The sequence below is a fragment of the Hippocampus zosterae genome, chromosome 3, assembly GCF_025434085.1.
Source record: "Hippocampus zosterae strain Florida chromosome 3, ASM2543408v3, whole genome shotgun sequence".
NCBI classification, from domain to species: Eukaryota; Metazoa; Chordata; class Actinopteri; order Syngnathiformes; family Syngnathidae; genus Hippocampus; species Hippocampus zosterae.
Window position 1 is genome coordinate 10762455 of NC_067453.1, and position 24784 is coordinate 10787238.

At 42.9% G+C, this 24784-nt stretch overlaps 1 protein-coding gene across 4 annotated transcripts in view; it reads left to right on the plus strand.

The window, feature by feature from the left end:
* The window catches only part of mob2a (MOB kinase activator 2a), a 60476-nt gene that overhangs the window by 17917 nt on the left and 17775 nt on the right, over window positions 1–24784 (plus strand). Inside the window, exon 1 of one of the 4 annotated variants that reach the window (XM_052060129.1) lies at window positions 2187–2639. The exons of 1 other annotated variant lie outside the window; for it this stretch is intronic. In XM_052060129.1, coding sequence (XP_051916089.1) covers window positions 2602–2639 — 38 coding nt within the window. In that variant the 5' untranslated portion in view covers window positions 2187–2601. Of the gene's footprint in view, window positions 1–2186; window positions 2640–5137; window positions 5191–22025; window positions 22219–24784 lie in introns of those variants that run through there. 2 more of the 4 variants (XM_052060130.1, XM_052060128.1) reach the window with 2 other exon arrangements.

Genomic DNA, 24784 nt, shown 5'->3' on the forward strand with positions numbered 1-24784 from the left:
ACCCTTTTATACAGCTTCACTGGGTTTCATATTTACTGTGACACTAACTGTCCAGTGTGTAACACTCCACCCAGTGCCCGTTATAGTGGCCCCTTTTGTACACTAAATTGTGTATATGTCAGTGTCTGCCCCCCCCCCCCCCCCCCCAATAGAGTGAGGTGTGTTGAATGAAGCAGTTCAACATGTGTGTTTGTGAAAAGTATTCCTGGAAACCCTGTGTGGAACCAAGCACAGCAGTCTGTCTTGATTTTTGTTTTGTTTTGTGGGATAAGCGGAGAAAACACGTTTTCTTTCACACCAATAAAATAATGTCACGAAAGTAATACTGGGTTTCAAAAAAAGTCTCCTTTTAACCTTTAATTCCATTAGTATGCAATGACACAACACTTAACTGCATATTACTCTTGCACAACATGTCCTGGAAAGAGGCATTGAGCTTGGCGGGACAAGAGACGTGTAAAAGGGGCTTAAATCGTGGGGAGCTGCACTGATAGGATGGTTTTCAAAATAAAGAAGATAGCTCAGTTTATCTTGGTGGAAGATTAAAGCCGAATAGGAGAAAGGAGGATGTATAGAAGGGCATCAATTAAAAACAAGCCTTTGCGGTCGGCAGTTTCCATCCCGTTTATGCAGAAACCAAGCGTGTATCCTGTCCGTACACTCCAGGGTCTACTCATCGTCAATTACCCATCATCCTGTGGTGTGACTGACAGAGGAGCAGCGGTGCGACACATCAGCAGTTCTGGTGCCAGACTGCTCTTATAGTTATTAACCAACTTGGATACATCGAAAGTAGAGTGCTTTTCAGAAGTAGAGGAATTGCCAATGCACCCGCAAACACAGACACACACTGCACCGCAATTACATGAGGTCATGCTGGCTGCTTTTAAAGCTACCATTGGTCTGGATTCTTCATTTTCCTCTTCCCTACTTCAGTTGTAGCAGACACACAAGCTCCTGAGCCCAAATTTGTGCACAGCCCTGTCAAAGCATCTTAAATGTGACCTTCTGACCCCCCGTCATTGCTGTGCACTCAGCTCCGTCAAAGCCGTGTGTGCTGACCTAACCACTGTCAAGTTACATGAAATTGTATTCATTTATTTCCATGTCATTATGTGTCTTGGCTGCCCACCATCTAGGCATGTGTAACTGTTATATTTATCCAATCAGATTTCGGGCTCAATTAATTGCCATGTCAATCTAATCTGACCGTCGTTGCCATGTCAATCTAATCCGACCGTTTTAATTTGCATTTTTGGATGTAGTGCCAAAATGTTGGTTTTCTGAAGTGTTCCTGAGCCAATATGCCGATGTCCTTTACACACTGATGTCAGTTTTTTATGCTGGGACGCCTGAGAAATTGAAGGTCACGGGCATTCAGTGTTGGTTTTCGGCATTGCCGATTAAAATCACTGATTTCTTCAGATTCTCTGAACCTTTGGATAATAATATTGACTGTAGATGATGAAATAGTTGCAATTGTACATTTGGAAACTTTGGCCTGAGACAGGTGTTTGATGAGCTTTTCCTCAATGTTGTTTCCCAGCTTTTTTGAAACTCATTGAACCCATGAAATTCTATGTCAATTATTTGCTAAAAGCAATAATATTTATCAGTTTGAACATTAAATAGCTTGTGTGTGTACTGCATTCAAATGCATAGTTGAACACGATTTGTAAATCATTGGACTATATTCTGTTTTTATTGATGTTTAACATAACGTTCCAACTACATTGGAATTGGGGTCAACAATTCTTTGCTAATTGAGATTGGCAACATTATATCTCATGTATTTTCTTTTCTCAATATTAGGTCTTGACAATCTTAAATATTTATGTATATAAATCACTCACACACACACGCACAGGCAGAGTTACTGTATATTAGCACATGCGTGTTTGTCAAGAGAATACAGTACAGTGCTTTAATGGCATTAGTCGTTCTTGAGTCCTATTCTTGGCCTCAAATCTGACTCACTCTTCAAGCTTGGACAACAGCTGTTTGGGACAACTTGCTGTATGTACGTAAATATACACACAGTAGTAAAATGGGAGTATATTCGAGTGAATGGGGAAGCCGTCTCATTGAAAGTGACCCCCCCCCCCCCCAAAAAAAGCTATAGTGATGACGTCATTGTGTCTGGGTAGTTTGCACATTGTTGTGGAGTTGATGTTTTTCACGGCGGGCAGAGAAGATGATCCTGTGAGCCATTTCGCCTGTTGAGCCAGGCTGCGGACAAAGACGCATCTTCCCCCGAGCTCACTGTCTCTTGTAACACCGGTCCATTTGTCTTGATCCCGATTCTACTGCAACAGACCGCGCGCATGTCATCGATACGGAGTCTTTGTGTTTGGCATCCAGACTGTGAGCCTGCCCCGCGGAAACTTCACGGAAGAGGGTGGGGGTGAAGGTGCAGCGTGGAGAGAAAATAAATTGTCGCAAAGGTGTCGAGGAGCGAGCGACTCTGTTTTGTTCCGCGTGTGTGCGCGCCCTGCAGCCGTCCACAGCAGCAGCGGCTTCAATCTTGCTGTTTCGGGCGCCGCCTAAACGCTCCGACATCGCACCATTCTGGAGTTCTTTATTCGCTTCCTGTCGTCCAGAATGAGGTTTAAAAGGAACGGCTCTTACACTTTAAATAGGTAAGTTAGTAAGATGCTGCCGTGCGCAAAGCAACTTAATGTGACACTCGTGTCTGGGGAGAAAGATGTGGTTGGTAGGGAACTGGTTGTACTGCTATAAATCACTTTTCTATGGAGCTGCTCTGCATTTTGACTAATATGTGGGACGTATGGACACAATGCCAGATACTTTCTTATTTATGGGAACGGTTACTGAATAAAAAAAAAGATGCATGGTCATTTAATATATTTTCACACAGTTTACGACTGCCCTTGCCCCATTACAGAGTTTCTAATTGTACTCCTTTTTTTCTAGTTGTCGACATGTGTGTCAGTTTTGAAGAAACCTGTTGTTTGTGTTTCAGAACTGGTGGGCTCCGTCTCTTTTGTTCATCTCCTTTTTCATTTCGGCTTCCATCTTCATCCTTTTCCTCCGCCCTCTTTTTCCTACAAGGAAATGCTCCTTCTTGTGGACCCATCACCTAGCAACTTTGTATGTGCGTGGTGTGTCAGGCCACTTCCCCACCTCCATCTCATCTCACTTTTCTCTTCCATGACAATTATTGCATTCACGTATAATTCTGTTCTTTTTTTTCTGCACAGGTCACCCATTAAGTGCTATATGGTTTAGTCTTGTTTCTTTTTTGTCTTTTGCTCCCAAGTTAGAACCTCTTTGAAAAGGAAACCAAATTTCTTTGTCTTCTTGCTTCTGAAGAATAGCCAGTGCAGATGGTATGCCTGTATTGTTTGACTAAATAATATGAATGAGCCCATACGCCAGGGGAAGTACAGGCACACAAAGCCACAATAACATATTTTTTGGAAAATGACAGTTCGTTTAATGGTCATTTCACTCTTCGCGATCAGGCACTCCTTTTCCTCTTTTGCCTTGTTATTGGAAACATGGCTTTCTGCTGGGCATTACACATTACAAAAAAAAAAAACATCCTGCCTTCTTTGATCCACAAACGTCTCCTATGCATTACTAGCACACGTATCAGCACATATGCATACGCCTAATCACACAAACAAAATTGAGATCTATGCCTTTACAGTTTAGCCTTGGTTATTTCATCTTAATTGAATCTAAATACTCTTGCATCTGGAATTTTCCCAAGATTAATTAACCTCTGTTCATACTCTTATTTTGCATGCTCTATCACACATAAGCCTACATATCTTTGTCTGCAGGTGAGAGTGATGATGTAATCACGCCGCAAAAGAGGAGGTCTCTTTAAACGAAGCTTCTGGCGACAGGGCTCTGAGGAGGAGGTGGAGCGATGATGTCATCGGATGCAAAAGTGCTTTGCTGGGCTGCTGCGGTTTTCCCTTGATTGTACAAACCAAAACTAGCAAGAGATCATGAAGAGTGTTGTGTCAAGCAAAGTAAAAGAGGGCCTTTACTTTTTGTACCCATGAGAAGGATGGATTCACTGAGTCTGACATTGAGCGTCTGCATTCAGCACCACCTTCGTCACTCTCCATTAATCCTGTGTCGACGTAAGCATCACCCTGTTGATTGGTGTCACACACACACGCACACTTCTTATGCCACTGTTGAATTTGGTGTGTTTTAGCATGTGTAATTGTGCATTTTTTTCCCAGCACCCAAATACATGGGAGTGATGTGCAGGGCATGGTACCTTTCATAATTTTTTTTTCTTCCGGAGTACTCTGCATGGATTGGCTCGCTTCCAGGGGGCTCGTCACAGTGCAAGCCCCTCCCATTTGGTTCCGCTGCATCATTTGTGAAGAAGAAAAGTCACCTTGATTGTTTATTTATAAGATTTTTTTTCACCAGGTTGCACTGCCAACATGGTCTGTGTTTGTTGTTTCCCACAAGAAGAGGGTAGCCACTAACCAGTCTTCAAAGTATTTTAGCGAATGACGTACTGTATATGCTTAGCCAATGTATGGAGGTAGTTTTGGGTACATATTAAATACATGTATATATGTAAACAAATTCCTAAAATCGCTGCCTCCTGAGGTTAGTTTACTCCTTCTCTCTCTCTCTCTCTCACACACATCCTTTTTCTTTCCCTCTATTCATCATTCTCCTGCAGTCCACCCTGTGCTGCCCAGCCGTCTGCACTTTGTTTACGGGACTCTATTTGCAAAGCTACTCTTCCCCGTTTTTTTAGGTGGGGGCCAACGAGGAGGAGAGGGAGTGTGAGAGAGTTATTTGCTAAGGAAAGTGAGAGAGAGAGAGAGAGTGAGTGCGAGAGTGTGAAAGAGGCACACAGTTGCAGACGTTGGACGTCAGAGAGAATGAGTAACCTGCTCTGTGAAAATTGTCAGATTTTTGTGAATGGAGTTTGCCAAAGTGCATCTCTTGCTGCTCCGTTTTGCGGACGAGCGAATTGGTCCTGCATTCATCTGTTCTGTGCACAAGTCAAAGGTTGTTTGTTCAACCATATGATTGCACAAGGTGCTCGGCCGGACATTTTCACCCAGCTGCACCTGTAGCCGCCAGTGCAGACGGAGAGGTGGGAACGACAAAGGGTCCAGCCTAGTTCTGCTTCACCGCCGCCTGGATGGGTGTTTTGGTGTGCTGCGACTGCTTCTTCTATAGGTAATTAACCAAGTGACTCCTTGTCCTACTGCCTCTTAAGTTGCAGGTAGTAGAGTTGGTTTGACTTTTCGCCATTCTTTAAATGATCTGATTTTCATCAGATCTGATTCCCTTTCCTTCGTATGCTCCACTGTTATTGTGCTGCGGTTTGGAGGTGACATTTGAGGTCAGTGCTGCTGTAGCAGGCAGAGATTCTGCTGGTGTCAGAGCCAGGCTATTGTGACATGGGTGGGGGGGAAGTGTGTGAGGCCAGCGGGCTACAGCTAACCACGGGATCTTAAACATGACTGTCTATTTTGCTAATGACCTACTAGCCTTGCCAAGTTTTCGAAACTTTGCCTCATGTGTGCCTCTTGGCTTCGAATCAGTCTTAATTTGGACACTGTGTTCCCTCACAAGAGGGCAAGGATGCATTTCCTGTTTCCCTGTTTGTTTGTGTAGCATTGTCAGACTTTGGTCTCTTTCTTTTTTTTCTTCCCAGCAATTTCACTGTACTTTGAAATCTCTTATGAAAAAGTTACTTGCTAATGCCCTTTTTGGGACAGTCCCATTTGTTGACAGACCTACATGCTGGTGCTCTCACAGGGGACCACTGGACTAACTTGTTAAGGTAGATGATTTAGGTTTGGCTTGTTGGCAGTTGCACATCTGGTTCCTCTCTCTTGTGGTCATCGGTTGAGCCAGTCACGGGCCAGAACTGCAGTAGAAATTCTAAATATAACGTGCTAGTTTTCTGAGGAGCTTTTTGACGATGGTGAAATTGTAGCACGCATCACACTGCAGCTGGATTAGATTAGGAGTCAGTGATTTGCAACTCTGTTTCACTTCACCTTGAACAACTCTTAAAATAACCGTGTGTGTCCGTGTCTGTGTGTGTGTGTGTGTGTGTGTGTGTACGTACACATTCACGTTTGACCATGTGCAATATACTGTACCCCTTAGTGAAAGAAACACACAGAAGTCTAGTAAAAGGAGGGTTTGTTCCCGAGGTGTGTTTCCCCACCTTCGTGATGTAGTTGAGGGAGGAACCTGGTCTGTGTGCTGATGTCTCAAACCCTCATTAAGATAAAATGGACGATCAGGTCTATTTTTAACATTTTCTCCCCATTCCACCAGCATTAGCCAATTTTAAAGTGTCACCATGACCCTATGTTGACATGATTTGATTTGCTTTGCTAAAACGGGTCCTCATTGACCTCAGCGCAGGTCTCAGTCCACTCATTTCAAGTCTTTAAAGTTTCAACAGTGACATTGTGTGGACAAAAACTGCCTGCCAGCACTCCTTCTGTCATAGTATGCCTTTGTGTAAAGTTAAAAAAAAAATTATTTTACCTTAATGTCCTAGTGTGACATCCTGTTAAATTCAAAAAAACTTTTAAAAGATGCATTTTACCTTCATTTTCAGCCTTTCAGGAGTCTGTTTAGGACTAAGACAGGCTTACTGCTTAAACAATCTCCTTAAATAGTGTGACATCATAGTTGTAACAGTGCAACAAACTCTTTTTTTGTCTACTTAACTTTTAAGACTTGCGTTTTACAGTTATTGGCATAAAAATCAATTCGTCGCTTGATTGTTTCCAAATATTTTGTGGATTGAGTGTTTTGTTGACCGAGCCTGTTGCCTTCATCTGCGTTGTAAAATGGGTGCCCAATATGTCGTTAGCCCGTGAACTGATCCCACGTCGATTGGAAGGGCTTTCGGGAAGGCAATGGAGGAAAACAAAGAAAAATAAATACATTTGTGTGTCTGTGCGTGTTTTAATCTGTATATATTTTGTGTTTGTGTTCATTGCACCCTAAGCATCCTATCAGTTTCACGTTCACACTTAATATAATATTTAAAAAAATAATAAAATAAATATTAAAGTAGGTCACCGTTAATCTACGGTGGCATGCTCTGCATCAGTGGAAGTTGTTTGTGGTCAGCAGTCTAGAGAGGAGTTATAGGTTTTTGTGTGTGACAGTCTCCACTTGTGAGCCTAAAATTGGCCTGAATACTCAATATAATTCACCTCAATTGTTTGTTCTGTTTAGCCTATTTCCTTCTCTGCTTATCATGGTCCACCCAAACAATTGGGCTATATGGTTCATAATCACCAAGTGAGTTGAATGCCCTCACGCTGAGAACATTTCATTTAACTTTCATCGGACCAGCTTTCACAAAGGTTTTTGTTGAATCGGGTGAAGAAATTATGGTCATACCACTCTCTGGAATGACGGCAAGCCTCCTCGCTGCCCATCTTTAAAACCCGTATTCTTTTGGCATTTAACTCAGCATGACTTAGATTTGTTCTTGGTTTTGCTGTTCGGTGCTTTCTACCGTCTTTGTTCCAGATTTGCTTTACTATTGTTGGATATGTTAATTGCTCCATGTACAGCACTTTGCATGCAGCGATGGCTGTTTGAAAGTGCGCTATAAATACAGTTGAGTTGAGTTGAGAAACCTTGACAAGATTTTGTCAAAGGTATGCACTCATTTCAAGTGTGTGAAGAGTTCCTTTGCTAAACAGTACAGTAATGCAATACACTTAACTCAACTAGAATTACATTCATGAAATAGTGCACATTAACTCATTCAGTACCAGCCAATTCTGGACCAAGTCTCAAAGGACGTTTAAAAACGTCTTTGGTGGTGAATGAGTTAACAAGGTCTGTCACTGTTCATTGCCTGTCCTCTACTTTCTCCCGTTGTCACTGCAGTGTGCCGACCTCACACAAGGACGGTTGCATAACACTTTCACGGTGTTTGCTTGCGTTCAACAGCAGCTTCATCTTGCTGGCTCATTAGAAGCAGAAAGTGATGTCCTTGCACTAACCTCAACACTTCATTCAGTTACACACAGAAGACGGTGCTTTTCATACACCTTGCGTACAGTGAAAGCGAAAGGATGTTGTCTATGTATGAATGGCTTGTTCTCAGGCTCATCAGCAATACTATCTTGACTTATCAGTTAGCAAATAAAATAAAAAACATAATAAAACGTAAAAAAAACAATAGTATTTTTATGAACTCGATAAATTGTCATCTACATACGTTTATTTATATACACCATCAACATTCAGTTGCGCTGCTTCAATTAAACTCTCCTTGTTCGCCACTGTGGGAGCTGGCACTCCCATGCACTCATACGCAAAGGGTTGGAGTAGAACAGCTTTTGGAAACCAATAAAATGTTCGACTGTTAGCATGTGCGCCATTGCCTCATAGGCATGCACACCTCTCATTTTTTTAATGTGCTGCAGCTGTGTACTGTAGCGCTAATGCTAGCCAAGGTGACAGCGTTCATGGATGCGCCGGCGAACAGCTGTAATCTTTGGCGCTGCTTTTGTACTATTTTATTGCTTGTTTTCATACTCTTGCTTCTACAATATTTGTGCCAGGACCTTAAAGAGGTTATATAAGTGGCAAAACCCCCCCACTACTGTTTATTGTATTAGCTTCTGGAAAAATATCTCACCCCAAAAAAAAGTATTGTGACTGTCCGAGTTGTTTTTGTAAAAAAGGTGGTACCTGTGCCTACCAGCCACACACACACACACATGGGTATCCCTACGTCATGTAGATATTTATACATCATCATGTACACACACACACACACACACGTGTGTGTGTGTGTGTGTATATATATATATATATATATATATATATATATATATAGAGGGAGAGAGATGCCAAGTGTGTGTATAGGTATATATGCGTGTATTTACCTTTAGGCATGAAAGCGGCACTAAAATGTCAGGTGAAGTCGGTGTTAGAAATGCTGCAACAGCCCACAGCCTCTCTGCTCTCTCTTGGAACAAGAGGGCCATTTCAAGGGAGACAGGAAGAATTTTGGCGCCTCACTTCGTGTTTATTGAGGTTGTCCCGGGAGAGTGAATGGAAAAGGTGGTGTGGTGCAGCCTAACAGACTGGAGAAGGTGGTGTTGAGTAGGTGTGTCTGCCACACATTTTCTTGCAGAGCGGTGTAATTTTCCTCTGCGCTGCAGTGCCTTTGGCAGCAGTGCCACGTCATATGTTGAAACAATCTTGCATTTTGGTACTGCTACTGGATAAACTGCAGAAGACAACAAGAAAAAAACATTTCACATTTCACCATCCCATGTGGATCTCTGTCATTTTTAGACAAGTGAGCAACACAAACATTACTTCACTGTACTTCTAGTCGACTTACTGTATAGTATAGTAGCTGAGATATAAGGGGAGCGATTGTTGTGAAATGTTGACAAGCATGTTCAAGATTACGTATTTACTAAAACAGCACATGGAATTCCAAGCAGAACAGATACAATTGACATGGAGATTCACTTTACTTTTATAATTACAGTCACACCCCGTTGTCCACAAAGTTATTCTCCCCCACTGTTTCAACATGACATACCATGCTGATGAGGAATTTCAAACACAGCCACTAGCTGATATATTTGGCAGTTCAGTAACACTGTCCAGCAACACATCACACAACTAGATAACTAGATAACTTATTTAACCATATCTCCAACAGTTCTGCAATCTGTGGACGCTATTAGCAAATTCTCCTCTTAGAATTTCCTTCAAGTACACTATTTGTATTTGTATGTATTTGGTACATGTACGAGCCTACTCAAATTGACTCGATTTTGTCAAATTACAGCATCAATTTGTCAGAATAATGTTGACTTACTCTTTTCTCTAACGTGATCGCACCACTTTCAAAAATGTGGAAATACTTGAATCAGTGGCTACGTAATATTCTACGACTGAATTATCAGTCCGACCTCTGACCTTTCAGTGTGGATTTTGCATGTTCTCCTTGTGCCTGCAGGGTTTTATCTGGGTACTACGGTTTCTTCCCATAGTCCCAAAACATACATGATAGGTTAATGGAACACTCTAGATCAGGGGTGCCCATTAGGTAGATCCTGATCTACCGGTAGATCTAAGACAGGTCCCGAGTAGATCTGAAGACTGTTGAGGAGAAAAACAAACAAACAAACATTTGTGTGTCTTTGTACATGTTCGTAACATATTTTTTTGTGTTCATGTACGCTGCACCCTAATCATCCTATCAGTCTCATTTTCACAAAATAAATATTAAAAAAATAAAATCAAGCAAGTAAATCTTCAATTTACGGTGGCGCCTGATTACGTCACCGGAAGTTGTTAGCGCTCAGCAGTCTGCAATCGCAGCTTGTGATCAGAGCTGTTGCGCTCTATCTTTTATCGACATTATTCTCATTCAGATTGCTTCGTGTACAATTCACCGAGGGCACGGGCAAAGAATAGGAATCTAGGAGGGTCCAGGGAAGCACTTTAAAATGTTACTTGTGAGCTACGATAGGTAACAGGCTGCAGAAGTGCGTTGCATGCCTCAGTTTCAGGGTGTTTCTCATCATGGCGTGTGTGTGTGTGTGTGTGTGTGTGTGTGTGTGTGTGTGTGTGTGTTTTCTTAGCTTTTCATTCGTGTGCCTGTGAAGCTGCAAAGTTTTTCCCATAATCCATATGGTTGATGGTTGTTTTCCCCATCCTCAGTCCCACCTTTTCCTTTTCTTTGTCACAGTCACCACACAGGGACAAGCGATGCTGTTGCTTTGTCTGACCACAACAGCAGTTGTTGTTGTTCTACCGCCACTGCAAAACGCGGGCGCGCACACACATGGTTTTCCCCTTTTGTTCCTGTTTGCTATGATAAGACTACTCTACACTGACGCTTGGGTTATCACTATTGATTTAGGCAAATTATGTGCATTGGCTTCTTGTTTCTTGCTAAAATACCAAAATTGCAAATCATCTAAAGATGCCAAAACATGGCAGGAGAGAGCTAGGCTTGTTCAAACGAAGCTCCACAACTCATCAAATTATTTCTGACACCAAGATGCCACCAGATGGTGCTAAAGCAGTACTGTGTGCTGGCTTATTTTTCAGTAGCTTCCTATAATGTGCCTCATTGTTCACATCCCTAGGTACTCTGTGCACATAGAAATGCATGCCTACATTACCAGAGCTTACTTCTCTAGGCGTGCTTAATAGCTCAATTTTTCCACCAGTTTGGTGTTTGGATTGCTAGTGTGTTGGCCACTTTTTAGTCACAAGCCTGCTCTTCACCTCCTCATCCAAACGTTCTTGGGTGTAACCACTTCCCAGCGCTCAAATCCCTTCCAGCCTTGGTGAAACCTAGACAATGGCTCATAGTTTCCTTTACAGTCCGGAGGTGGTTAAATCTCGTCTAGTCATCTTTGGTCAGGCGGACCAAATCATCATTTATTTATTTGTTTATTTTTTGTTTGTGAGAGGGGGCTACACTTCACACACATTGCCGAGATAAAAGTAGTACAAATGAGGAATTTGGACAAAAGTTTTCCTTTCATCTTTTATTCCCCTTATGTTTTATGTACTTTGCTTGCAGCAGTGCAGGCTTTGCTCTGGGTTGAGCATGGCCAAGTTCTTGTGATAAGAACGGCAGCAGATTTGTGATGGGATGTGTGGAGGGAGGTGCACTCTGTGACCTTCAGCTGCTGTGGCCATTCCAGTGATGCCCCTTCCTAGAACATTGTTCAATATGTAGGTCGCAGCTTTAGAGAGTCTCAGTGTTCTTGGAAGTTTATGGCATGACACTTCAATATGAATCTGAAAAATGGAATAAACTAAATGATAATCACACATACTGACAAGTGTTTCTGATGTGGATAAATGAGGCCACTAAAATATTTGAAACCCTGTTAATTATCTGATATTGTCTTTGTCCAGGAATATTTTTCACACAGCACTTCTGTTGAGTCATTTAATTTGTGACAATTTGCGGAACGGAAATTTTGTCACAACAGGGGTGCCCATTACGTCGATCGTGAACAACTAGTAGAGCAGGGACTGGTCCCAAATTGATCCGAGGGGTGTAGCTGGAAAAAAACAAAAAACAAAACAAAACATTTGTGTCTCTGTGCATGTTAGTGAAATATTTTTTTGTGTTTCCGCACACTGCACCCTAATCATTCTATCAATCTCACTTTCACAAAAAGTAAGAAACCAAAATAAAGCGGGTCATCTTTAACCTACGGTGGCGTGTAACTGCGTCACCGGAAGTTGTTGGCGCTCAGCAGATTGCAGTGGCAGCTTGTGTTCAGAGTTGTCGTGCTAATCTTTTATCGGTATTATTCTCAGTTAGTTTGTTTTGTACAATTCACCGAGGAGGCGGGCAAAGAATGGGAATCTGGAGGGCCGAGAGAAGCATTTTAAAACACTACGCGTGAGCTACGAGCGTTAACAGGCTGCAAAAAAGCTCATCACGGCATGCGTGTGTACGTACGCGCGTGTGTATGCGCGCGTGCGCCGTAACGGGTCGATCCCGGGAGGTTGGTTGATCGAAAAGTATATTGCACTAGTTTTAAGGTACTGCAGTTGTTAAGTCGTGTATGCGTTTGAGGAATGAACACTTGGCTATCAGAGATCTGAATGTTTGTATTGCTCAAGCTTTTGCCAAGATAGGTTTCTTAGTTCCATCTAGCCTGTTTTTGCAAGCATGGGTGTCACTCTGGGTGGAATAATTAAGTTTTTAATGAGGAATTTTGACAATTCCCCCGGAAATGGGGCTCCCCCAAACCTCTCCTTTCATCTTTTATTCCCCTTATGTTGTTCCTGTGTGAATCTGAGGGCCTGGAAGACTGCAGCCTTTATTTATGTAATATCCCTAGAAACACAACAAGCACACTAATGTGATGTGACTTGTGCACCTAAGGATCTTGTCAAATCACGGTCATGTCTGCTGACCTGATCGCGACTTTGTTCCAGCTTCTGACTCTCACGCCACTGTGTGTCATGCAGACTATTTTTAAACGTTACTTTCTCATGTAACCGTCCATGCATGTGTGAGCCTAATCTCGTTGACTTGTTTCACATGCTCACTTATGTGACAAAAATGTTCTTAACAGAAATGTGATCCATTTGCCTCCGCGAGTCTAAACACAGCATCCTGGTTGATGTTGCGTTTTTGGGATACTACTCATGGCTTAGCTTTTGGATTTAACTGCTTAACTCATAATCCACAAATGCAATATTAATCAGAATGCTGTGTTTAGACTCATAGAACGTATTAATGGAAATCATTTGCGGGGTTAACCCCTTTAACACAGCCACTCTCAAGGCAGGTGTCCATTGTTAAAGGAAAATTCTGTACATTGTAGTCACATCCTCTGTCATCACGTTTGTGTATTGTTGCAAGTTGCGTCTGGGAATAAATGTAGTATAAACATTCTCTTCTGGCCTTTGTCCGTGACTAAATGGCCTCACTTGGCAGTTAATGAGCTGCATCATGGGACACCTGCACAGCCATACTGCAGGGAACATAATTCTACACCGATTAACTGTCACTTATTTTGAAGCAATGGCTGTTTAGTGACCTGCATGCATGCAACTTCAATCCAGACTGGCATTTCTTTATTTCTGTGTTGGTCCTTCTCAAGGGCCATGAAAAGAGAGCTCTGTCACCCCCACAGCCCCTACCATGATGCTCCACTTCACTCACACACACATCGTGCACACTTCCTGTGCAAACATGGGCGCTACCCCAAATGTTTTCTCCACCACCTCCTCTTTGCTTCCTGACGCCATCCTGTATTTCATGACGATCTATCACGCCCCCTGATCCCCCCATCCACACACACACCCCAACTCTTCTGCGCCAATGCAAACTGTAGCATGTTTGACTGCAGCCCCACTCACAAAACAAAAACAAACTTTGTCTAGTCCATAATTGAGACTTGTTTCAGGTGTTCAAATAAAATCCGCCTGGAGGCTCGGCTGTTTTCTGAAGCTGAGCCATGATTGGTTGTTAGCTGAGTCATTTTCAGTCGACAGCAAGTGGCAAAATTGCCACCCGTTGAGATAGACCAAATGAAAGAGTGACCTCGGAAGCTCCACTCACTACATATTGACGGACGTCCCTAGGTGTGAGTGTGAGTGCGAATGGTTGTTCGTTTCTGTGTGCCCTGCGATTGGCTGGCAACCGATTCAGGGTGTCCCGCGCCTACTACCCGAAGACAGCTGGGATAGGCTACAGCACCCCCCGCGACCCTAGTGAGGATCAAGCGGCTTGGAAGATGAATGAATGAATGAATGAATAGTCAGTCCTGTTTTTGTTGTTTTCACTTTTACATGATTGTTACCAGCTAGGAAAAGGTAAAAACAATGTATTTTGAATTTGTATTCATTCATTCGGATGCCTTTTCAAGTGGTTGGCATTTGTCCATGCTAACAGGTCCAGCCTTTTCTGCCTACATCTACAGAAAAAGAGAAGCAGTGCTTGCCCGTTTGTCACCTGTCAAAAGAACAGTGTGCACTCCCATTTTGTGACAGCAGGTGACAGCATTGTCCCAACACCCAATTTGTCAGTGACTGGGTACAATGTGAAAACAAGGTTCTTCCTCACGATTCATTCCTAACGCTAAGCTGTAAACAGCTGAAAGTGAAATCTCAAGGCACTGTTTTGCTTTGGGTCAGAAAAGTTCTGAACTTTATCTGCACCTGGGGAATGAAGACAAACACCCATAATTTCAGGTTTCTGTGTGGTAGTTTGAGTGTCAGTGCCAAGGTCATTGAGTCTTCCCAGGAAAATTATGTTTTTTTTCTCCTTTTTGAGAGATTATCTGTGCTCTGGGAAGCTTGTCGGTGGGAACCTTTTCCATGACAGTGCAAGACTATCCTTTTTCCTTTTAATCAAAGTGAAGAATAACATCCATCCATCCAGTTACTGTGTGTACTGCTTTTCCTGATTAGGTTGCGGATAAGGACTGGTACACAGATAAATTGAACAACTTTAATATTTAAGATACTCTGACTCATTTTGGACCATATAATGGGGACAAATCAACACATAACATACCGCAGGTGTAATAAGTAGTGCTTTTATAATAAGACAGTCAGCCGTTTAATGTCCTTGGTCAGGAAGTTGCAAAAGAGAAAGAATAACAGCCTGGTTGTCTTTGTGTGGAACGTATCCCAGCTGATTTTGGGCAAGAGGCAGAATGTGACCATTTCATGACTGTACTGCATTGACACTGCTGTCGACACGTTTCTTCTGGCAGGAGAGAACCCCCCATTATCACCCTTCTGTGACCTGAGGGGCATACACTGGCTCACCTGTAAACTGGGAAGTGAGAGAATGCCAGTTTGTGTTGCAGAGGTCACCACCTCTCCTCCAACTTGACTGCTAACTGTGTTTGTTACTTGACAGCCCGTGTTTATCTTTTAAACTTGACAGATAAGTGTTCAACTGCCGAGGTGGGAGATTGTGGGATCGACTAAGACTCGCCCGGTTGAGGAATGCGGAAAGGAAGAATGAGTGTGTGTCCGGGGCATGCTGAGACAACTCCCACATTAAAAACTTTTGTAGCTTCTCCTCATCCCTCTACAATCTCATTAGACTCATTTCCTGTCATTTTATCTACTCCATGTTTCAGTGTGTCCTATCTAGGTCGGTAGAGATGCTGAGGTATGGACTTGAGGACACAGGTTTGGTATTTTTCATCTTGCTAAATCTCCCTCTTAGTTCTTAAACCATTGCTGTCAGGGCCTGGTGTGGTGCCATGCAGCTGAAGCTGATGCCAGAAATTCTGTTGCCGCATATTCGTTTCTACCAATCAAAACTAATTGTAACCAAAATCAATTTTGATTTTATTTCGAAATCAATTTTAGCGATTGTTCTACCTACATGTCAAACAATAGAAATCATATTGTTTGCATATAAGAGACTTTGCTGTTCATGCTCGGTACGCCTTGTCTCATCTTTTCTTGAGCCACGCTGTATGATCAAGGGAGCCATAGCGAGTCTCAGCATGCAGCCATTCCCTGCCTACAGGAATGCGGAGCAATGAAATGAAGCCAGGGACAAAACAGTGCACAAGAAAAGACAAACATACATTGAGGCCTGGAAGGTGGGGAGTACTGCTTTGGCTTAGTGAAACGAAAACTAATGTGGCAAGCTTTGTTCCAACTAATGCTTAATTAATGCTCAGTTCTGGTTTGTGTACTGTTTAATGCCTGGAGCGGAGGTGTGAATGTGGTCTGATTTCTTTTCAGTAGTTCATTAACAGGAACAGCCTTTGACTCAACTCCTCAAAATTAAAATGTAACTGCTTTATAAAACCCAAAGAATATTTTTTTTTGTCTTACACGTCATGTGAGTTTGCTCGGATTATCACATAACTGAACATCACTACTACTATATTTTTTTACTTTGTATCAGATTCCTGGTGACCAGGTTCGCTGCGAAAACTTTCTTCAGGCCCTTCTTGACCTTTCTACAGGCCCATAGAAAATCCAGGACCATCTGTGTGCACTGTTTTCTCTGGCCTTGCCAAGACCTTGCCTAAACATGCTGCACACACCCAGAATGCAGACCCAAGGGAAACCATGGAGGGAGCATGCTTTGGCTGAAATACGCCTTTTATTTCTTCTATGCTAACAGAAAAAGTAGATAAGATAAGAAAACCTTTATTAGTCTCGCAATAGAGAAATTCTCAATTCACAGCAGCATAATTATGAAAGGAAGAAGTAGAACAAAATATAGGAGCTGCTGGAAAGGCAGCCACTCTCGCGGCATCATCTTGAAGTCAAAATAACACAACACAACACAGAAGACACAGACAGGCGTGCAATCTTAATCACTTTTCCTGCATACACTTTGTGTTCAACACATTTCAATGAAATTTGAAAGAATGTATTACGTACAACATGGTGTTTTTCTTCGCAGTTTTGAGAAGTTTCACTTTCTAGCAACATTGTGAAAATAATTTCTGTTCAAACGGAGGAGCCCAAATGACTGAAAACGCTAGCTTTAATATGCACACCAGACCTGTCGATAACGTGCCTTTGTATAGACAACAACTGAATTCTGTCCTTTGGAGTCTCCAAAAGTATATTTCGAGTTCCCGCTGTTAAACTACCGTTATATGTGTATCTCTTCTAGCTATAGCAATGTTTTAGTACAGACACACTTTACTGGAGAAGTATTGTCAATGGGATATCTCAAGTTAGGGCTGGACGATTATGGAAAAAGTCAAAATCACAATTATTTTTGATTGGGATTGAAATTGCAATTATTAAAATGATTATTAATTGATTAAAAAAACTATTTATTCAACAACTCAAACTTAACAACTCAAACCTATCGTCGTAATTAAGGTTAGTAACATATTGCCAAGTTAAAAAAAAGACAACACTGGCTGTTCCTGCATTTTTTTTTTGTCGTCTTAGGGGCAGTGTGGTGCATTGCATGGATGGCGTACATACTTAGAAGAAGTGGCAGCCGTTGAGATGTCATCATTCCCCAAGGCATATCTGTTGCAACTAATGGCCTGGGATCAGAGTTGTCTTTGTTTCCACCAGATGGATTGACCACTTTCATACCCAACCTGTCGAGCCTGCCAGGCATTTCTTCTAGCAGAGAATGGACTGCTGCAGGCAGTCAGTCTCCTGCTCATTTTAAGTAGTCATGACGTTTATTTTTTCTAAAAAAAGATCTTTTCACGTCGCTAACTTTTTGGTTGTGTCAGTCATTGCATCCTGTGTCACTGGATCGGCAAAAAGGTTTGCTAGAGTTGTTAAAATTCCAAGACGGTGTATTCATTTCAACACACACCTCTTAACTGTGGTGTTTTGACGTCAACGCTATAATGATTTGAATTGCTCGCATTGTTTTCCACTGCGGCCTGTTTTCCCTGTACTGTGAGTTATCAAGCAGAGCAATTATTTTGGCTTCCTTCAGGTTTTCAGTGGACAGAATAAATCCAAAGTGCCTTCATCTGTCGCCAAAGAGTGACATCTCAACATTTGCGTAAGGCGTTTGTTGTTGTTGGGAACAACGGTGCACTGTTTTGTTTTTTTGGTAAATTTTCATTACACCTTACTTGAACAACAAAGTGTGATGCTTACCCTTTGTTTTGAGTCAGTCACTTCGCTCTCTCATTTTTCTTGATTGTGTAATTCAAATAATATTTATTCTCTCATAATATTCTGACTGCAATTTTAATCCAGTTGATTTTTTTTCCCACTGTTGTCTGCGTCTGCCATTCCTTTCATCACACATGCTCGTTCTATTTCAGGGTGCATGTGAGGAAGCAGGTATACATAATACAATGCACAGTAACATCTGGCCTTGTTAGAGTACCTGTAGGTGGCGAGAGTGTGATGCAAGTCTCGTCTGGACTGGGGAAAGGAAGGCAATTGTGGGACCTAGGCAAAGAAAGAAAAAGTGTTTTCCTGACAATGGAATGTGGCCATTCGTTTCCATCCACGTCAGATGTTGTGTAAGACTTTGCGGTGGGGTCTAACTTGTGTCGTTCTATAGCACAATTTATGTCAACACTTCCACTTTTACCCGGCAGCCAACAAAAACTGACATGGTACAGGTTTATGTTTTTACACGTTTAAAGCAAACAATGACGTGCTTCCGCACTGCATCCGATTTAGAGAAATTGTGAAAGTAATACATCCAAAATATTAGAAACAGCTGTCAGTCTGATGCAGTGCCGTTATACACCTCTGCTACAACAACTAAAATAGCCATGATGTTAAACGTGTATGTCTCTTGATAGTGTAAACCAGTGGCGTCAAACTCAATAAGATAAGATAAGATAAGAAAAACCTTTATTAGTCTCACAATGGAGAAATTCCAATTCACAGCAGCAAAGTTATGAAAGTAAGAAGTAGAACAACAAAATAAAGGAGCTGCTGGAAAGGCAGCCACTCTTGCGGCGCCATTTTGAAGTCAAAATAACAAAAATAACACAAGACAACACATAGGACACAGACAGTCGTTCAATCTTCACCAATTTTCTGCATACACTTTGTTGTCTGAAGCAGTTCTAGATGAAAGAGGAGAGGATCAAAGTGTCCTTTCTCCAGTGGATCAGAGACGTCATGCTGAAAATGTGCACACGTCTGCTACAAGCTAAGTTTTGAAAGCAAACACAAAGCTGTAGCATCCATTGACGAAAAGAGATTAGTTCACTCCTCCTGTCCCACGTAATCCGCTTCAAACTCCAAGCCGCGACTCCCAGCTCAAAATCCGCATCCGCTCCTTTCTTCTCATCGTCGGCTCCTCAAGACCTCCATCCATCCAGCCGCAGACCGTTCAACAGCACCGATCTCTCCGCTGAACAAAGCGGGGCTGTGAAACATGCTGCCCATTACAGGCGCAAGACACAAGCGCCCCGGGACTGTCCCGAAACGACAGTCAAATGGCGCCGACATTCCTCCAGTGAAAAACAGTGCTGGTATACCCATGCTGCCGAGAAGGCGCAACCACCAAGCACAGAGTCCTCCTTGATGAATGTCGTGGCCAAAAAATGCTGAAAAAGGTCCACATCAAGTCCACACGATGTAACAACAAACACAAAGTGACAAAAGAAACACAAAAACAACAAAAAAAAAGCAAGGCTCATGAGAGCACTTGCTGACGGCTGCCTACTCGGGCACCATCTTGACTTCAAATATCGCCAAAGGCCATATGACTGTGAAACAAGAGTAATGTATGATTGCCTCATGTTGCTACTGTATATACAACATATTGATGAAATCAGAAGACTGTCAGAAAAAAATCATTTGTTCAACTAATACTCTATTTTAAAAGAAGGATTGTTGAGGGAAACAAATCTTACACGATGGCAATGTTATTAAAAATAAAGACGTGCAATTTTGATATTTTAGCAAGAAACACACAACATGATTTCCTTTCGCAGACCACATAAACGAATGCCATGCCGAATCTTGCCCCTGAGCCTTTAGTTTGAAACTTGTGGTCAAAATCTTTACCCCACTTACTTAAGATAGATATGTTTTAATCCTACTCTTTTCAACAATTTTTGAAGTGTCCCCAAAGTTTGACGGGAACATCATTAGACGAATGCCGACTTGTCAAAACAGGTCAATGTTGCTTTTTAAAGTGCTGTATAAATCAAGTTAAGTTGAGTACAAACAAAGCCACGCCAATGAAAACATCCTGCTTCATGCAAATAAAATAGAACCACGTCCTTAATATGAATTAGTCATGATGACATCAGTAATGGGGTGCCTGTATCTCATCAATAAGGACTTGGGTTTTGCAGTCATTGAGTCCTGCTGCAGCCAAATGTTAAAATGGCAACTAGTTCACGGAGAGAAGCTTTTTTGCAGCAAGGCACTCCTCCCACACACCCAGCTCAAAAGGTGCATCACCATTGTGCGTCCCCTTCATCCTTACAGTTTCCCTTGCATGCCTGCGTCGTGTTGTTTTCGTCGATGATAACACAATTATTTTGTTGACACCCCCTTTTTGGGGGGAGGGGGCAAAATGAATCAGTGGTGTACTAAATATGGCTCTTTGATGAGGAAATCATGATAAGACAAAATGTCAAAATTTTCATTGGCAAGACTGGACAAAGTGCAAGGTGTTTTATGTCAGATATTGAAAATACAGAGATCACAGAGGTGTTGCTGAACCCACGTTTGTTGAAGGGGAAGTGGCCGATGTAACTTATGAAAAATTGTTTTCATATCACTCTATCACCTCAAATAAGAAGGAAACCTGTGAATGGAGTCTTGGATAATTTGTTAAATATTCCCAAACATGTACAGGCAGCTGTAAATGTTCATGATAATTCACCATTTGCTCTCATTCAGCCTTTGTTTGATTATCTCACTGGTTCTTCAGTGTTGACATGGAGGAACACGCCGGACTGCTATCATCCTGTCACAGTGGGACTGCAGGTGTAATTTCACAAACAGGTGGAACGTCCCCGCAGTCCACGCACGCATGTTAGTTAGCGCGGGTTGTCTCACCACCAATAGTGACACTTTTGAAGCAGTTTATTATGAACATTGCTTTTTCATACATGTTATTTATATCCTTGCCTACTCCGGAGTTGTCTTACTGCGTTATTTTAGGAGCTTAGTGGGACATTAGCCTTTTGAATGTCACTGGCTCAGTGATTTAGGAGGTACCATGTGCAATCATAACACGTGTGGCCTCATGCACTTGCACTCATATTTTATTGCAAGGCCTACATTTATTATATTTTATTATTATATTTATTTTCATGAGGTGCTGAATTGAAAACAAAATAATTGAGGGAAACACAACAATTGTGGTCTCATCTGCAGTACATTGGAGCAGTGACAAGTAGGACTGGGAGTTGCCGCTTGGAATTAAAGCGGACTTACATGGGACAGAAGAGAGCCAATCCCTCTTTTTCGTTAGTGGATGCTATAGCTTCGTGTTGCTTGCAAGCTTAGCTTGTAGCGGACGTGTGCACATTGCAGCATGACGTCTTTGATCCACTGGTGAAAAGGACGCTTTGATTCGCTCCTCTTCATCTATAACTTCTTCGGACAACAAAGTGTATGCAGAAAAGTGGTTAAGAGTGCACGATTGTCTGTGTCATGTGTTGTTTTGTATTATTTTGTCTTTTTTTTTAACTTTTATTTTGATGGCGTTGCGGACACCCGCAGCGGCTTGTTTTGTGTTGAGAGGGAAGAAATTTCATCTGTGCTGTATGTTTCACACTTTTGTCACACATTTGACAATAAAGTTTATCCAATCCAATTTGACTTGTACTTTGACAGCTGTGGCCCTAACATGCCCGTTAATACATCGGTGAGTTAAATGCGACGACATGCTTATTATTTATCTCCTTATTTATTTATTGTTTTGTAATCCTCGTTTACAGCATTATGTTGCTGTTTTATTGCAAGTTAGAACAGTCATTATTGAAGCCTGAGCAACGTCCACGTGGGCAGGCTTTGCTATCACGCCCCTGAACACTTTCCTCTTCTGTAATTGGACGATGGTCATACGAGGAGGCGGGCTTTCCACAGTTTGGAACTGGCCGAGTTGCCTTCGGAGAGTTTGAGTGAACTACACACTCGTAGTGAGAGCTGACCCGACGGCATCATCCCGATATGAGCCATGGTCGGCGAATATTGCTCTTTCTCTAGGGATAAGACGGACATGCACTCCCAGAGAAACTCTAAGAACGGACTAAGTTGTAAAATGGTGCTTCAAGCGGTCGGAAAGGTTTTAAGGTAAAAACGATGGTTGTTCCGGCTCATGTAGAACCTGTTGGGTTAACAGCACTTAACTAACGACGCTGGGTATTTCCTTTCATAATGTGATCTGCGAGTATGGGTGCAAATCTGAATAACAATGCTAACCTCGGTGCACGTGAAGCCATACACGTTTTCACGTCGACGTGTGTGTACATAGGGAGGTATTACATGTACACTAGTGCGTTACTCGTCGGCTCATCCAGCAGCTGTTTATTCGTGACTTGTACTCTTCAACTCGCTGCACTGATTTCCTTCAGACAAGACCGGGCAAGAAACGTGACACAGTCCTGCTCCTGTGGTAATTTACTCAAATGCAGCGAACGTTTAATTAGTTAAATATAAATGGTTGCTTTTTGAGTCATCAAATTGGCTCCAAAACCAATTGCGAAGGAAGCGACATTGTTCTACAAATATGCACCTTTACCATTTGAATAGCGCTGCTTCAAAAGCGGGTCATGCAAATGATTTAACTGACTTTAAAGTTGTTCGCGATTCTCTGTGGGGGACAGTCGAAAACGTGTGTGTAAAAAAGCTTAACTTGGTTTACTCTTAGAAAACTACGACCGATTGCAACCAAAATTCACATGCATGTCTCCACCTATGCCCACTTCAAATTCACTTCAAAAATATTTTGAGACATTGATTTGGGGGAAAAATACAGATGTCCACATTAATTTGGGTGGTGATTGGTTGTAGTTTTCTCACATTGAGTCACGTTAAGCTGTCTTCACAGTGCACGTCTATGGGGAGGGGAAAAAAAGCGAATGACCATAAAATCCAAAATGCCGTGGTGATTCTTTAGATATTTATCAATTTGTTGTGTGCTGTGTATGTAACATGTGGAGGTGATTAAACATTTACATGGTTCCCCAAAATTCATCACGGCCCACCAAGGCAAACCGTAACTACAATGTGGCCCGCGACAAAAATTAGTTTGACACCGCTGGTGTATATCCTAGTTTCAGTCAGTGTCACACAACAGGAGTTACATTTCTCGACTTGACTTCCATTTTATGTGTGACAATTGGTGGATAAATTAATAATTTCATACGCTGAGATCAGACTGAGAAGACTCAAGATTGGTTAACCCAGATTGAATGTCATCATTGTGACACAAACAAAAAACCACTCCGATTAATTTCTGTCAATACAGTAAAGCAAACTCCAACTTTTAACTCGGTTTACACATGTGTATTTAGCCTGGCTATGTGTCAGTTGAAGAAGATCCATCCATCCATCCATCCATCATCTACCGCTTATCCGGGGCCGGGTCGCAGGGGCAACAGCTTTAGCAGGGAAGCCCAGACTTCCCTCTCCCTAGCTACTTCTTCCAGCTCTCCCCGGGGGATCCTGAGTCGTTCCCAGGCAAGCTGGGTGACATAGTCTCTCCAGCGTGTCCTGGGTCTTCCTCTGGGTCTCCTCCCGGTGGGACATGACCAGAACACCTCACCGGGGAGGCGCTCAGGAGGCATCCGAATCAGATGCCCAAGCCACCTCATCTGGCTCCTCTCAATGTGGAGGAGAAGCGGCTCGATTCTGAGGCCCTCTCGGATGACTGAGGTTCTCACCTTATCTCTAAGGGAGAGCCCGGACACCCTGCGGAGAAAACTCATTTCGGCCGCTTGTATCCGGGATCTCGTTCTTTCGGTCACGACCCATAGCTCGTGACCATAGGTGAGGGTTGGGACGTAGATCGACCGGTAAATTGAGAGCTTCGCCCTTTGGCTCAGCTCCTTCTTCACCACGACAGACCGATACAACGTCCGCATCACAGCAGACGCTGCACCAATCCGCCTGTCGATCTCCCACTCCCTTCTGCCCCCACTCGTGAACAAGACCCCAAGATACTTGAACTCCTCCACTTGGGGCAAGATCTCCTCCCCGACCCGGAGGGGGCACTCCACCCTTTTTCGACTGAGGACCATGGTTTCAGATTTGGAGGTGCTGATCTTCATCCCAACCGCTTCACACTCGGCTGCGAAACGCTCCAGTGAGAGTTGGAGAGCCCTGTTTGAAGGAGCCAACAGCACCACATTTGCAAAAAGCAGGGATGCAATACTGAGGCTCCCAAAACGGACCCCCTCAACGCTTCGGCTGCGCCTAGAAATTCTGTCCATAAAGGTTATGAACAGAATCGGCGACAAAGGGCAGTCTTGGCGGAGTCCTACCCCCACTGGAAACGATTCCGACTTACTGCCGGCACTGCGAACCAAACCCTGACATCGGTGGTATAGTGACCGAACAGCCCGTATCAGGGGGTTCGGTACCCCATACCCTCGAAGCACCCCCCACAGAACTCCCCGAGGGACACGGTCAAACGCCTTTTCCAAGTCCACAAAACACATGTAGACTGGTTGGGCAAATTCCCACATACCCTCGAGGACCCTGCTAAGGGTGTAGAGCTGGTCCACTGTTCCACGGCCGGGACGAAAACCACACTGCTCCTCCTCAATCTGAGGCTCGACTTCCTGACAGACCCTCCTCTCCAGCACCCCTGAATAGACCTTACCAGGGAGGCTGAGGAGTGTGATCCCTCTATAGT